This window comes from Balaenoptera physalus (genome assembly GCF_965194825.1).
Source record: "Balaenoptera physalus genome assembly, chromosome: 12".
NCBI classification, from domain to species: Eukaryota; Metazoa; Chordata; class Mammalia; order Artiodactyla; family Balaenopteridae; genus Balaenoptera; species Balaenoptera physalus.
This window is the reverse complement of record NC_138897.1, coordinates 56976195-56990745: the sequence shown is the minus strand read 5'-3', so window position 1 is coordinate 56990745 and position 14551 is coordinate 56976195. Positions and strand designations below refer to the sequence as shown.

The 14551-nt window shown below is 46.9% G+C and overlaps 1 protein-coding gene across 2 annotated transcripts in view; it reads right to left on the bottom strand.

The window, feature by feature from the left end:
• Positions 1-553: 553 nt before the first annotated feature.
• Positions 554-14551, bottom strand: part of TMEM241 (transmembrane protein 241) — a 113460-nt gene continuing 99462 nt past the window's right edge. For both annotated transcript variants that reach the window (XM_082418731.1, XM_082418732.1), the window contains 2 exons: positions 13462-13526; positions 554-3245 (listed from right to left, as the gene is read on the bottom strand). In XM_082418731.1, coding sequence (XP_082274857.1) covers positions 3185-3245; positions 13462-13526 — 126 coding nt within the window. In that variant the 3' untranslated portion in view covers positions 554-3184. The remainder of the gene's footprint in view (positions 3246-13461; positions 13527-14551) is intronic.

Sequence of the window (14551 nt, the reverse complement as noted above, 5' to 3'; positions counted from 1 at the left end):
GGCAGCTCCCCTCACATGTCTGGTAGCCTGGTGGGGTAGCTAGAAGGCTGGGTGCAGCAGCGACTGTCTACAGGGCTCCTGTACCTGGTCTCTCCAGCACGGCCGCCTCAGGGGAGTCAGACTTCTACAAGGCAGCTCAGGACTCCCAAAGGCTGTTCCAGAAGACCAAGGCAGGCGCCGCAAGGTTTACAACCTGGCCTTGGAAGTCTGGTATCATTGCTTCTATCATCTCCTACTGGCAGCAAGCAAGTCAGAGCCAGACCGGATTCAAGAGAAAGAGACAGGAACTGCAAGGGATGTAAATACCATTGGGGTAGGTAGGGGTGGGGCACCCTCTCAGTACTCAACGGCCACACACGGCTGGTGGTTACCCTGTGGGACAGGGCAGGGCTAGAGGGAGGAGGTGGGTGGACCTCCCTCTGCAGAGCTAAGTGGCCTGGATGCTGGTAGAAGTCTGGGCCTGTGTTTAAGATGCAAGAACTCACTCCCCAAGGATAACAACCTTTTCTGCAATACTCTCCTGTCGAGGCTGAAGAGAAGAGAAAGGCCAATTACCAAGAAAATAAATGGTTTATTTTTCCTTATATCCATAGCAGATTAGTAATAATACACAATCACACAGAACTTTGCTTCTCCTGACAGAAAGCGTATTCTTTATTTGGACAAATAAAAGACAAAACACCCTGGCTTTGACATGGGGCCAGCAAGGACATGACCCAGATAGGACATGACCAAATAGATCATTTCGGGTAAAAGGGAGTGCTGGGGTAACCTGAGGATTCCCCACCAGGGGGGCCAGGGGCCCAGAGAGCCACAGAGAATGAGAGCAGTAATCTAGGCCAGTCCCTTGATTTACAGCCCTCTAGGCTCACCCTGAGTTCAGAGCTGAGCACATGAGCTTGGGCATAAAAGATGGTGGTAAAAGCTTGAAGAAAAAATCCCAAGAAGAAATGGAAGCTGAAGGAAACAGGATGGTATATTGAAGAAACATCTTATCCTTTGCCTCTTGCTAGTGTCAAAGTAAGAAAAGACCTGAGATTTTAAAAACAATGGGACTCTGGAATGAAGTTAAAAAAATCACACAAACAAAAACCAAAAAGAATCCTTGTTAGAGATTCTTTAAAAAGAAAAAAAAAAAGGTTTAAAATTCTGCAGCAGAAATTTTGTTTTTTGTTTTTTTGAGGTACATTTATTTCTTTTATTGAAGTATAGTTGATTTACAATATTGTATTAACTTTCAGGTGTTCGGCATAGTGATTCAATATTTTTATAGACTATACTCCATTAAAAGTTACTACAAGATAATAGCTATAATTCTCTGTGCTGTACGGTATATCCTTGTTGCTCATCTTTTTTATATATAGTAGTTTGTATCTCTTAATCCCATACCCCTAATTTGCCTCTTCCCTTCCCTCTCCTTTTTGGTAACCACTAGTTTGTTTTCTATATCTGTGAGTCTGTTTCTGTTTTGCAAATACATTCATTTGTATTATTTTTTAGATTCCACATATAAGTGATGTCGTACAGTATTTGTCTTTTTCTGTCTGCTGCAGAAGTTTCTGAGGTCAGTCCTGCTGGAACAGGGGACGGGGTTTGTTAACTGTACATGGCTCTTTCTAGCCTTAGGAATCTCCATTTGCTCAAATGAGACTTGGAAAGACAGACATAAGATGACATTTGGACAGATGCCACTTTGTGTAAAGAGAGAACTGGCCTCAGTTGTACAGAGACGGTTTTGTGGGAGCGAAAGAACAAAGAAAATTGTAAACCCAGATTTTCTATTTGATCCTCGGTAGAAGGTTTGACATCTCAGATTAGGAACAAAAAGCAACGTGAAACTATATATGTATAAAGGTCACTCTGAACATGTTTACCTTAAATGACAAGCAGAGACCAGGAAAAGACAAGGAAATGAATTTAAGGTACTCAAGGTCCAAATATACTAATCCATTCCTATTTGTTTCATCTTCTGTTTCTTTTTTCAACAACTTGGAGAAAAAATTGCAGGAAGAATGGCCTGACTGAGCTGACCTTAGTCTTCACAAGGCCAAGAATGGACAAGGCTTGTTTCCCAGATGCTGGAGGTGGTCCTTCATCACTAACGGGGTGTCCCACCCTGCAGGGCCTGGATCCTTCCTGGACAGGACTCCCTGGACTTCATTACCTTCTACGTCTCAAAATGACCAAAACTGACACCTCGCAGAGTATAATGCATTCAGAAAACCTCTTATGAGCAGGAATATTTGGAGCTAGACATTATTTTCTTAAACCTTCATTGGGGTTCAGAATCAAATGACCATTTCATGCAAATTCATTTCTTTTGACTCCCATAAAGGCAAGGTTTAGAGTTTTCATCCAATTTTTCATCTGGCCTGAAAAATATATTTCAGTGTTCAATGATCTGAAACCTCCTCTGAGATACCAGGGAATTAAATGGATTACGAATATAACTGTGTGTGCGTTTACATATTTATGTTTGTTTGCTGTTTCCTCCACCAGTGCTTATTAATCCTATTCCCTCTGGTAATCATTAGCACCAAGTTACCCTAATGGTAGGCAAAAAAGCGTGTGTGGAATTCAACACAACACACAACCATAAGAAGGCTTCAGCAAGCACTCTGGAGAAGTAGTGTCCTTGCTGGCGTCTTCCTTGGCCCAGAATCCCCATTTACCTCCTCCACTCCTGCCCCCAGTGGAAGCCAGCTCGAGGAATTCTCTCTGCGCCCCTAGGTGGGGGAGTGTGAGTTCTAGGCAAGCCAGCCTGACAGCAAGGAAAGGGTGTCCCCGGAGGAGTCTCCAAGGATGTAAAATCACAAAACAAAACCAAAAAGGCAACACAATACCTTGGGCCCACTAGCAGGCAGTGAACGCTTATCTGGGAAGGGTGTTTAGTAAGGAGGCTTGCGTGGCAATCAAGGTGGGTGGAGCCATCCCCATGCAGGTGAAATCCTGGATCTGTTTCTGCACAGCTGGGCTCACAGCACAGTCAGCAGGACTTGGGGGAGCCTCTTGACACAGTCCACTCTCTGCAGCGGCCCAGAGACCCCAGAAAAAGTTCTCCTCGACGCAGCGAGCAGCAGTGTCTCATCGTTCTTGCTTTCTTCTTTCTATCGCCGGGACAGGGAGCTCCAAAGCCCAGGGCGGTGTTCTCCGGCTGCAGCCTGGGAGTCCACTCTCCCTGTGTTTAGGAGCCCTTCCGCTCTGAGAAAACCAGCAAGGCCTCTCCAAGGCCGCCGACCAGGAGGCTGCGAGAAACAGCAAGAGGTCATCTTTCCCCTCCCCGGAGCCTGGGGGCTGTGGACACATGGAGTTGCCTGGTGCCCACATACCGCAGGGCAAGGGATGCCCCCTCATCCTGCAGCTGAGCGTCTTGTCCCCCGCCCGCACTGCCCCGCTTTGAGGTCAGGCCCAGGGACTGCCCAGTCGTCCAGGGTAAGCCTCAGCTGTGCGGGGGGAGGGGAGTGGGCTGCAAGGTGGGTTGTGATACCTCCCCTTAGGGAAGAAGGTGATGTGTCCCATCCATCCTGACCAGGTGACAGTGACTGGCCTTCGTTAATGCTCTCTGGCAGAAATACTGGAGGAGGGCTTCCCACAGAGCCGCCTGGTACTTTTTGCCATAGAGGGTTGATGAATATAAAATCATGCAGATATCCATAATCTTATCATTATTAAGCTGACAATCTCTGAATCCTTTTATTTCATTTAGACTAACAGAACATTTAAAAACAAAATACACATGGGGAGGGGACCTCCCTACTGGCGCAGTGGTTAAGACTCTGTGCTCCCGATGCAGGGGGCCTGTGTTCAATCCCTGCTCAGGGAACTAGATCCCACACGCCTGCCGCCACTAAGAGTTCACATGCCACAACTAAGGAGCCCAACTGCGGCAACTAAGACCCAGTGCAACTTAAATAACTAAATAAATATTTTTTAAAAAAAGAATAATGAAGAAAATACAAATGGGGAATCATGAATTTCCCACCAGAGCAGAAAGATATATGGTCAGTCATTTGAAAATGAAAAAAATAGCAGGAGAACGGAAGAGTGTGAGAAAGAGAAGACCTGGATACTTTAACATGCCTAAAACGTAATACAATGAAAGGTCTGCACATTTCCTATTTTAAACTTCTCAGTAGACAATCTGGTGTCTGTCTGAATCCCCTGTCATTCTTCCCCAAAAGCACTTCTAAGGCCTGGGCTGGGCCATGAGTAAAGGATTTTGATGGGGGTCCCTGAGGATGAAATGCTCTCGTCCAGAGGTGCCAACAGCCCTACAATCCCACCTTCTTCTTCCTTTTTTCTCCCATTTACCCGCCCAGTATCCCACTCCTCCTATACACCCACTCCTCCTATACACGCACACACCATACTCTCACATTTGGGCTATTGTGTCTCCATATTCCTAACATATATCTAAGGCACCGAATGTATGAAACACACTTAGGCTGTGCATATCCTGTTCCCAGTGAAAAATGTCACCTATGTGGGTTACTTCGACATAAAGATAACTTGTACCATGGACCACTTCCAGTATAGCAGTGAACTGAATAAGTGTGAGAATAGAAAAACAATAAGCTGAGTTCAAACTGTGCTCAGGTGTTTTTAGCTACGTAATCCTGCAAGTGTTATTCGGCTGTTTCCTCAGCTGCACCACAGGAGACAATCACATTTAACCATCTCTGTGAGGCTTAGAAGGACGTACTTGAAGCAGCTGACCCCCGTGTGTGACCTACAATGGGCAAGCAATAAAATATTCTTTTCTCGACTGCTCTCCCAGAGTAGGGATCCCTTTCTCAGCAGCCCTCACCACTGGCTGGCTTCCCCAACTCTGCTTGAAAACTCCTTGTGAAGGACGCATCCTGCTCTGCAAAGCCAGCTCTAGCCATGAGATTCAGGCAAGCATCTATGGGCATCTACGGGCATCTTGTGGCAGGTCCCGGGCACGAGGTTCTTCCCTCCTGGAGGAAGTCCTGCCTCATACTGACCTGACAGCTGCTTCTTACAACCTCACCTGTGAGTCTAAGTTCTGCTTTCTAGAGCAACAGAGAACAAATCTACGCCCCCATCACCCATCTGCCAACCCTACAGAGTGGGAAAATCCCCTGAACCCCCGCCATGTCCCCTCCCTGGTGATGTCAGGCCTCTCTCTCTGGGTGCGGGCAGAGAGGCACTAGTCAAGTAGCCAGTCACTGGGGAGTGGGCTGGGAGGATGACCCCCGAGCCCGCTAACAAGGGGGAAAGAGAGGAGAGGGGCCCGAGGGAGATGTCTGCCTGATAGCTTAAGCTCCAAGTTGGAATGTACTTTCCTCTTTCCTACAGAAGTATTATAATAGTGACAATAAGTTGATGAATTCTTTAACGCATACTGAGCTCATAATAACGTAGCTGAAGTTTGTGTCTATGTTACGAACCGAATAAATTTCTGAGGACTTTCCTAGATCTATACTCATCATTTATAGGATTGTTCCTGAGAGAAACTAGGGTCCAAGTTCCAAAAGACCGTATTGTGAAACATGACCCATTTGTGTTTGTCCCTGGTCTAGTTCAGGGACAGACCCAGATGCTGGCGGGTTCTATTGCCTCTTCTCTTTGGATGAAGAAGGGCCTGGGAAGGGGAAGCCATTCGTTTTGTACACAGGCTCACCTCTAAAGATCTGGCTTTCCCTTCTTAGCCAATCTGCTGTTTCCTTCAACACCCCTTAAAGAACGCACATACGAGCTTCTTAAACCCCTGGGAAAGCACAGAGTCACCGTGACCTGATGCAAGATCTGTACAGAACTTTGGCTTTGGAAGAGTTTTATTCCTGCAAATGTAACGGGGTGGGGGGGGGGGCGTCACAGTCATTTCCACTAATCTTCCTTAATCACCAGGGAGAACAGGGTATCGGTTGGCTCTTTGCCACCCTCACACCTGCAGCCTTAGAACAATGCTGCAGCGTAATAAACTTGCATTTCATCCCCTTGGCTTAGCGAGTTAATGAAACACCAAGCAGCTTAGGGAACCCTGACATGAAAAACAAACCTGGTTCCGTTTACTGTTAAGAGAGCCAGGGAGGTGAGCTTTGATGCTGTCTTCTAAACAGCGGGAAATGCTGACACAAGGAGGGGGCCAGGAATCTTAATCGCATTACAGCTGGTTAAATCAGAGCTTTACTGGACTGTTTGCAAATCTTATAATCCCCATCATTCCTGAAATGAACAAACTTCATGTAACAAGGCATAAACATCAGATTGCAGAGCAGAGGCAGCCAGAAATAGTTATCACTCGCTTCTCTTCCAGGGGGTTATTTTCAGCGTCTCTCCACTCCTCTTTTCTCCCATCGGGAGCCAAAGGCCCCATCTCAATTTTACATTTATTACTGTGGTGATTCAATGATTTCCTATGGAACCCTCCAGACAGAGGACAGAGACTGTATCCTTTCCCCAGCTGTAGGCCTAGCACTTAACACAACACCCAATAAATATTTACTCAGTGAGTGATGGAATTCTTATAACTGCTCCCCCTTTTCCCATCTGGATTCCAAACTATTTTTGTTTTTTTTCTCTTTTCCTCACCAAAACTAATTCACCACTCCCTTGGGGACTTGCTGAGCAACAGTTCACAATCTGATAAACTACTCTGTGTCGAAAGGTAATGAGCATAGTTATGAAGGCCTTACTCAGCATTTTAAAGAAGAGGTTTCAAATGTTTAGTTCAAATGAAAAACTGAAAAACTTCAGACACTGTGATCCTAGGTGCACTTTGGGGTGTGTGGAAGTTCTTTCTTCACCCCTAAATTCACTCTTCCTACAAAGAGACTTGGGCAGTCTCCAAGCATTCCCCTAAAATTAAAGGCACAGACATCTCTACTCAGAGAAGATATAAGACCATTTTCTAAAGACTCTTGGTGTTCATAAGGTTGGAACTAGGGTCAAGTTGAAGCGATCCTCATGTTTGTAGCCCAGGATCAATGGCAGGCCCGGTGAATGATGGGCAAAGGTGAGGAGCTCATCACGAAATCCTACAAACAAAGAGGCTGTGTTTTGGTTATTCCTTTCTCTCCTTGTACCTAAACTATTCCACAGAGAAGAGTGACTCTCCTTGTCTAAAGAGGATACAAAGTGGAGGCACACTCAACTAATTCTACTCGACAGGAACATCACTCACAGTTCAGAATTGTTTTCTTTTGTATGTGTTGAATCCCCTTTGCCGAAATTTTGGAATAGAGGGAATTCATTATCGATCTGCACCCTAAAATGTTGTTAATTAAAAAATGAATACATATTAATCTGGATATTTAAATTACTGGGCTTGCAATAGATATTAAAATACTGGGCTTTTATAATTAAAAACAAGGTAATTAACTGGACAAGAGCAGTTGCTTTTTTTTAATATAAATTTATTTATTCATTTATTTATTCTTGGCTGTGTTGGGTCTTTGTTGTTGCGCACGGGCTTTCTTTAGTTGTGGCGAGCGGGAGCTGCTCTTCGTTGCGGTGCGCAGGCCTCTCATTGCGGTAGCTTCTCTTGTTGCAGAGCATGGGCTCTAGGTGCGTGGGCTTCAGTAGTTGTAGCACGCAGGCTCAGTAGTTGTGGCACACGGGCTTAGTTGCTCTGCAGCATGGGGGATCCTCCCGGACCAGGGCTCAAACCTGTGTCCCCTGCATTGGCAGGTAGATTCTTAACCACTGCTCCACCAGGGAAGGCCCCAAGAGCAGCTGCTTTAAATAAAAGGCTTTAAAAGTTGACCAATGTTGGGGGCTTAGGTTTATCATTTTTCTTGGGTACAGGATTGAGAAGCCTAGTACCTGTTGATTCAGCAAACGGTGCCGGAAGGAGAGACGCAAAGATGAGCGAAACGTGGCTCCTTTCCTGGAGGAGCTTCAGCCGGCAGGTGGGCAAGGAGTGCACACCTGTCACGCTATGTGGTACATGCTGATCATGGAACACAGAGCCGGCAGCAAGGGCTGCCCAGGACCTGACCCTGGAGCTGATCCAAATCTCTAATTAGGAGATAAGCAAGTTCCTTAAGATCTTGCTGAAATTTCAAATGGCATGTCTCCACTAACCACCTCACAACTTCAGATCCGTGATTCCCAACAGGGGAGATTCTGCCCCTAAGGGGACCTTTAGCAATGTCCTGAGACGTTTTGCATTGTCACAGTTGCGGGGGTGCTACTGGCATCTAGTGAGGTGAGGCTCAGGTTTGCTGCTAAAAATCCTAGGGGACACAGGACAGCCCCTCACAACAAAGAATGATCTGGCCCAAAACGTCAACAGTGCTGCGGGTGAAAAACCTTACTTTAGACAATGAGCTATTTTGTGCCTCTAAGCTGTTGCCCATCCACGAAGGTGGACAATTAATTACATGGGCCCTCGTCTCCTAGAGGGTGACCTCTCTGGGGTCTTGGACTGTGTCTGGAGCCTCAGAGCCCAGCAAGCACTTCTTATAGCATGAATGAACATACAAGTAAATGCAGGCGAGGATATCGGCTGATCCAGGGTCCCCGCCCGCAGCCAGACTGCAGCGGTGGCAGCTACGCTCACTCAGGGAGCCCGTGTCCACTGAGTGGGCAGCCTCGACCCACTCCAGCGACTGCTGCTGTGTGGACGTGCAGGCCCGACTTAACAGCTGTTCCGTATTTTCAAAAGAATCTGGAGATCTGGACTTTTACAGGGAAATCACCTGATTTCTAAATGCTGAGTAATTTGAAATTTGAAAATCAAAAAAGAAGAAACAATGACTATACAGGCAAACACAGTAGGTCCAAACAAAACAGGCCTGCAGCCCTGCCTTCTGACTTCCGATCAGTCTAAGCTCCCACAGGACAGAGACTGGTCTCGGATCCCTGCCCGGGATCCGAGAGCTGGTCACCCCGTCACAGCTTGAACACACCCAGTCTATGGACAATGCAGATCAGCTCTGCGCAAAAGACAGGAAATCTGAAACACAGTCTGACATTCCTCTTCTGGTGGTTCACTTTGTGGTTGGAAAATTCTTTGAGGCTGAAAACACACCATCCTTAAATTCGAGAGTTCTCAAAAATCAGGAAATTCCAAAGTCAAGGTTCCTTTTGCAATAATCACACGTGCTGTTTCCTTGATTTGGGTACACACAGCCCTTCTTTCCATCTTGTTCAGGGCATACCACGAAGTCCACAGGATGTGGAACAGCCTGGAGATATGGCCTCGCACAGACGGCTGCTGGAAGCTTCAGACTAAGCGCGGCCTCCCCACTGGAGAGCATCTCAGGCTTATTTCTCACACTCAGTTCAACACCTGGGTGTTTTTTGTTTTTCTGCTGTTTTTTAGTTCATTCTGAAATTGTATACAAAATACAATCAATGAGGCTTATTTGTAAGAAGGAAAATTACTATCAAGAATTGAGATGATCACTATGAAGGATAAGATACAGAAATTGGGGGAAGAATCTCGAGGATGCACCAGGATATCTTGGCAGTTAGGTTTTTGGACGTCAACCTGCCCGTTTGTGTCCTGCCTTCCCAGAAGGACAAGTGCAGAGTAAGGAGGAGGGAGTGTAGGATCAGCTCCCTGCCCCCCAGCACCAGCTCTGGTTCCAAATTGCGAAGTCTCACCATTGGCACCTCTTGCCCCTCCCATCCTTCCCTGTCCTCCCAGGGCCGGAGGGACCAAATACTCTTCCACCCCAAGTCTGACTAAGCCTCTCCCTTCTGCATCAGGTCCAGTTTCAAGCCAGTTCCAAGGCCCTCCTGCTCACCCCACACTCTCTCTCTCCTCCAGTCTTCACATTCATTGTGCATTCAAACGGTTACTATCCTACTGCAGAAATTATCTTTATGACTTCTCCTTCTCCCGAAAACTCCTTGAGGGCTGGATGATGTCTTATGTTCCTTAATGACTTCCACATGCTTTGCATACAGCAGTCACTCAATAAATATTGTTAGTTGATTGATAGAATTATAGCTTCTAGTATTAAAAATCTAAGGCAGGACTTCCCTGGTGGTGCGGTGGTTAAGAGTCCGCCTGCCAATGCAGGGGCGCGGGTTCGAGCCCTGGTCCGGGAAGATCCCACATGCCGCGGAGCAACTAAGCCCATGCGCCACAGCTACTGAGCCTGCGCTCTACAGCCAATGAGCCTGGAGCCCGTGCTCCACAACAAGAGGAGCCACTGCAGTGAGAAGCCCGTGCACCGCAACAAAGATTAGCCCCCGCTCGCCGCAACTAGAGAAAGCCCACGCAGCAACGAAGACCCAACGCAGCCAAAAAATAAAAAATAAAAATAAATAAATTTTAAAAAGAAATCTAAGGCAATGAAATCCTTTTCCTAAAAATGTTCCACCGGACATTCTTAGTTCACCGTGTCAGCCCCTGAACAAGAAATAGAGACATTTTGTCCTGGGTAACGCTCCTTCTGTACTGCTGCCATATCATCTAGATGCTCTTTATAAATGATCAGACTGGTGGGAAGAGAAACATTTAGGCCAATGTCTCTTCCACCTCCCCATGACCTGCTTCTACCTAGACACTACCTATGCTGCTGCTAAGTCCTTGGCGTTTCCCACGTCATTTCTAGGGAGGTATGTGAAGTTTATGGGATGTTGGACACACACAGACCCGGGTTTGAATCCTGGTCCAATCACCTAGTAGCTCTAAAATCTTGGGACAATCAGTTAAATGTCTCTGAACCTCAGCTTCTTCATCTTTAAAACGGGGCTAACTTGGAGGGTGGTTGTGAAAGTTAATGAGATAATATTAATATAAAAATTTCTGAAATATAGTAGTTGCTCAATAAATGGTTATTATTATTCAAAGGAAGAGGTGAGACTAGGAGGAGGAGGAAGAAGAGGAGGGTGTGGGAGTATTTCCTAATTTTTCTTTTCCTTCCGTTTTTCCTCTGGAAAATGGAAGAAATGCCCCATTAGGGGCTCCTGAGAGGGGTTGAAAATCGCTTTCACCAAATGCCGTGAGCAAAAAGATTCATTTCTGTCAGTCTGGATGGTTTAGGTACAGACCCGCCCTCAGGCAGGGAGACAAGCAATAACAGACATCCCAGGGGCAGTGACTTTACACTTTCATCCGAGAGCTGCTCCTGGCACACAGACCCCCAGGAAATATCTGTTTATTGAACCAACCCCTTCCAGCCCAAAGCCACACGAGATGCAAAGTCACCTCTTGGACTTCCTCATCATGGTACTCCCAGAGCCTGGTCCTGCCCCTCACATTTATCTTGCAGGAACCTCATATTGATGTTTAAAAATGACACCATTTTTGTGTGTGTGGCTATGACGGCACAAGACAGGGGATTATTTGCAAGACGTCCTGGGAGAGGGGAGGCTGCCCTAGACACACCGAGCACGAGTACCGGCCCCACCAACCAGCACTGTGGCTTTTGAGCAAACAGGTGACAATTCTGCAGGTCCAATGTGCAAATGAATGCAAAAAAGTGGAGGGAGGAGGTGGGAGGAGCCAACCCTTAGGATTACTCTCAGCCCCAGAATGAGAAAAAATATGGATTTTCTAGAACTACGCCTTATTTGAGCAAAGCTAAGGAACAATATGCTTTTTCTTTCCATCATGCTGGTAAAGAAATGGAAAAACCGGGCTTCCCTGGTGGCGCAGTGGTTGAGAGTCTGCCTGCTGATGCAGGGGACACGAGTTCGAGCCCTGGTCTGGGAGGATCCCACATGCCGCGGAGCGGCTGGGCCCGTGAGCCACGATTGCTGAGCCTGCGCGTCTGGAGCCTGTGCTCCGCAACAAGAGAGGCCGCGGTGGTGGGAGGCCCGCGCACCGCGATGAGGAGTGGCCTCCACTTGCCACAACTAGAGAAAGCCCTCGCACAGAAACGAAGACCCAACACAGCCAAAAATAAATAAATAAATAAAATAAATAAACCCAAAGTTTAAAAAAAAAAAAAACTCAGTCTTAAAAAAAAAAAAAGAAAGAAAGAAATGGAGAACCCTATTCCAAAACTTGTCTGCAATTCAGTTTTGGAGTGCCATTCTTGGGGCGGGGGTGAGGGGGGGATTGCCGAACAATGCATCCAAACTGGAATAAACATTATCTTCAAGTGGCCCTAGGCTTGTTTTCCTTTTTAAAACAGAGGTTAAGAGACCAGTAAGTAGCAACAACAAATATGACTTATTCTCCATAATGTGCTGCATTAGTGATTCAGGCCGGACAGCAGGCAGCCGTGGTCACAGGGGAGGAAAGCTGTGGGTCATCCGGCCAGCAGCCGGCAGGCTGGGCGAACACTTGGCAAGGACTGACCCATTCCCGGGTGACTGAGGGGCTCATCTTGCTCGACAGACACCCGTCGGTGTGGTTTCACTTGGCAGATGATGGACCCCCACCTCCCTCAGCGTGGACATCCTGACCAAACAGTGCATTGTTCTCACTGTTGAATCAAACTGGTGTGACTTCTGGCCAAGTGGAGACAGTGGGAGCAGAGGATGACAGGCCTTTACTTTTTACTCGATGCATTTCTGCATTGTCTTAAACGTCTCACAAATAGCACCCGTTATTATGTACATTTAAAATACATAAGTATATACCCCCAAAATAAAGCACGCCCACTGATGAGAGGAGCAACTGCAGTCTTAACAGTTTAAACTCACCATCACTCCCCATCTCGCCTCATCTTTTCTGAAGGTGACAACCACGACCCTTGGTAATGATCATATCGGCTGGTCTGAATACTAGCAAGCTGGAGTGGATCAAAGTCTTAACTCCGTCAGCTATCCGATGGGCAGTCTGTGTAGAGAGTTCAGAGGTAGCACCCTACAGCCCATCTTCCACACAGCAGACTGTGGAGTGTGTTTTTAACCTAGGAGCAAGTGGCTCCTCTGCTCAGAACCCTCTGATCGCTCCCCACCCCTCACTCTTACAATGGCCTTTAAGACCCCACATGGTCAGCCACCAACCAGCCTCATCTCCTACTACTCTCCCCCCATCAACCTGTTCCGGCCACACTGCTCCTTGAGCAGACCGAGCACACTCAGGGCCTTTGCACTTGCTGTTTCCCCCCAGGGTCCCCAGGGCTCGCTCCCCCACTTCCTTCAGGTCTCTGCTCACATACGGGAGGGAGCGGCAGTGCTGTCTTTAAGCAAATGGATGGGTGCGTTCTAAACAAGGATGATCTGGAACTTGACTAGGAGAAAATGAATTGAAGGGTCAAAGGCGAGAAACACAAACATAGTTATAGTTATATGCACACATAATTAGTGGTTCACCTATAGCGGTGACTCTTGTGTGGATGAGTGGCTGAAAGGTATACCGTCGAGGCTCTGGTTCCTGCTCTGGATGCTGGCTGTAGCAGGTGTGGTATATTCAGTTTGGGAAAATATTCATGATAGATGCACTCTCCTGAATGTATATTTATATGTCAATAAACTATATACCCAAACACACACCCTTTCTTCAACATTGGAGAGCAAATATTAGTATCCCAAGGAAACACAAACAACTAATTTTCTTCTCCTCTCTCTATGCAAAAGACTTACCATCCCACGGTGGCCCTGGTCAGGATCGTATCAAACAGCAATATCGATAAACCAGCCGTGATCACCTGCAGAAATCATTTCAACAAAAGGTCATGAGAGCAGCAGGACCTCGGCAACCTTCTCCAAAGCCATTCTTCACAAGCTTCGTTTGTGCTAGTTCAGATCCCAGACATCAGCCATGCCTTCCCACTTCATGACTTTTTCCCCCAAACACTTCCCAGTTCCCCTAAATACCTTTCCCAAATACCCCTGTATTTAGCGGAAAATGCTAAGTTCTAGCCTATTTTGAGGTGAGAATCTTCAAAGAAACATTTAACTTCCAAACCCTTCAAAAGAGGAGTTTGGAAGCCAGCATCCAAACTCGTCTCTCCCCTGGGCAGGGGCATAGCAAGAATCCCCGTTTCCATCCTGTCTCAGCTGTGCAAAAAGAATCCTCAAGGTCAGAAGTACTCATTCACCTGTTCCCAGATCCTCCAGCTAAAAACCTAGCTGTCGACCTGCCTTTGCTAACAGCACTGTCTCTCGCCCTGCCCTAATGCCCCTGTCTTTCTGGCCCGTGACACACATTCTAAGAAACCAGGTACTTCCTAAGGGAGGGAGCAATGAAATCGTTAATTAATTACTTGCAAACATCTAGAAACCACAGGAGAGGGAAGAGGTTAGTCCACATCTCTCAGAGCTAGAAATTACAGAAAAGTCTCTTAGGAATGGCAGTAACAGGACTCAGCCTCCAGCGGTGCCTCTAAACATCGGCACAAAAAGTTCTGAGAATCAAAGACCAACTTTGGAATGTCTGCTCAGGAAAGATGTTTTTTTCCCAGAATTCTGCATTCTGGAATACAAAACGGCTTCCATGAGGAAGGTCACCCTAAGGACTTGCTTCCTTGCAATGAGAAGAAGTAAGAAGCAAGCCGTATCGGGATGGGTCACGCAGGCTGGATGCCCTCAGAGATGTCAACTGCCATCTCACTCAAGGGGACGTCATGTCCGGTCTTGGAGGCCTCTTCAGGTCCCAAGCTGGGAACAAGGCAACAGGCAGATGGTCAGAAGGAGGGAGTGTGTTTAATGGGTCTCATCTTCATTCATTTAC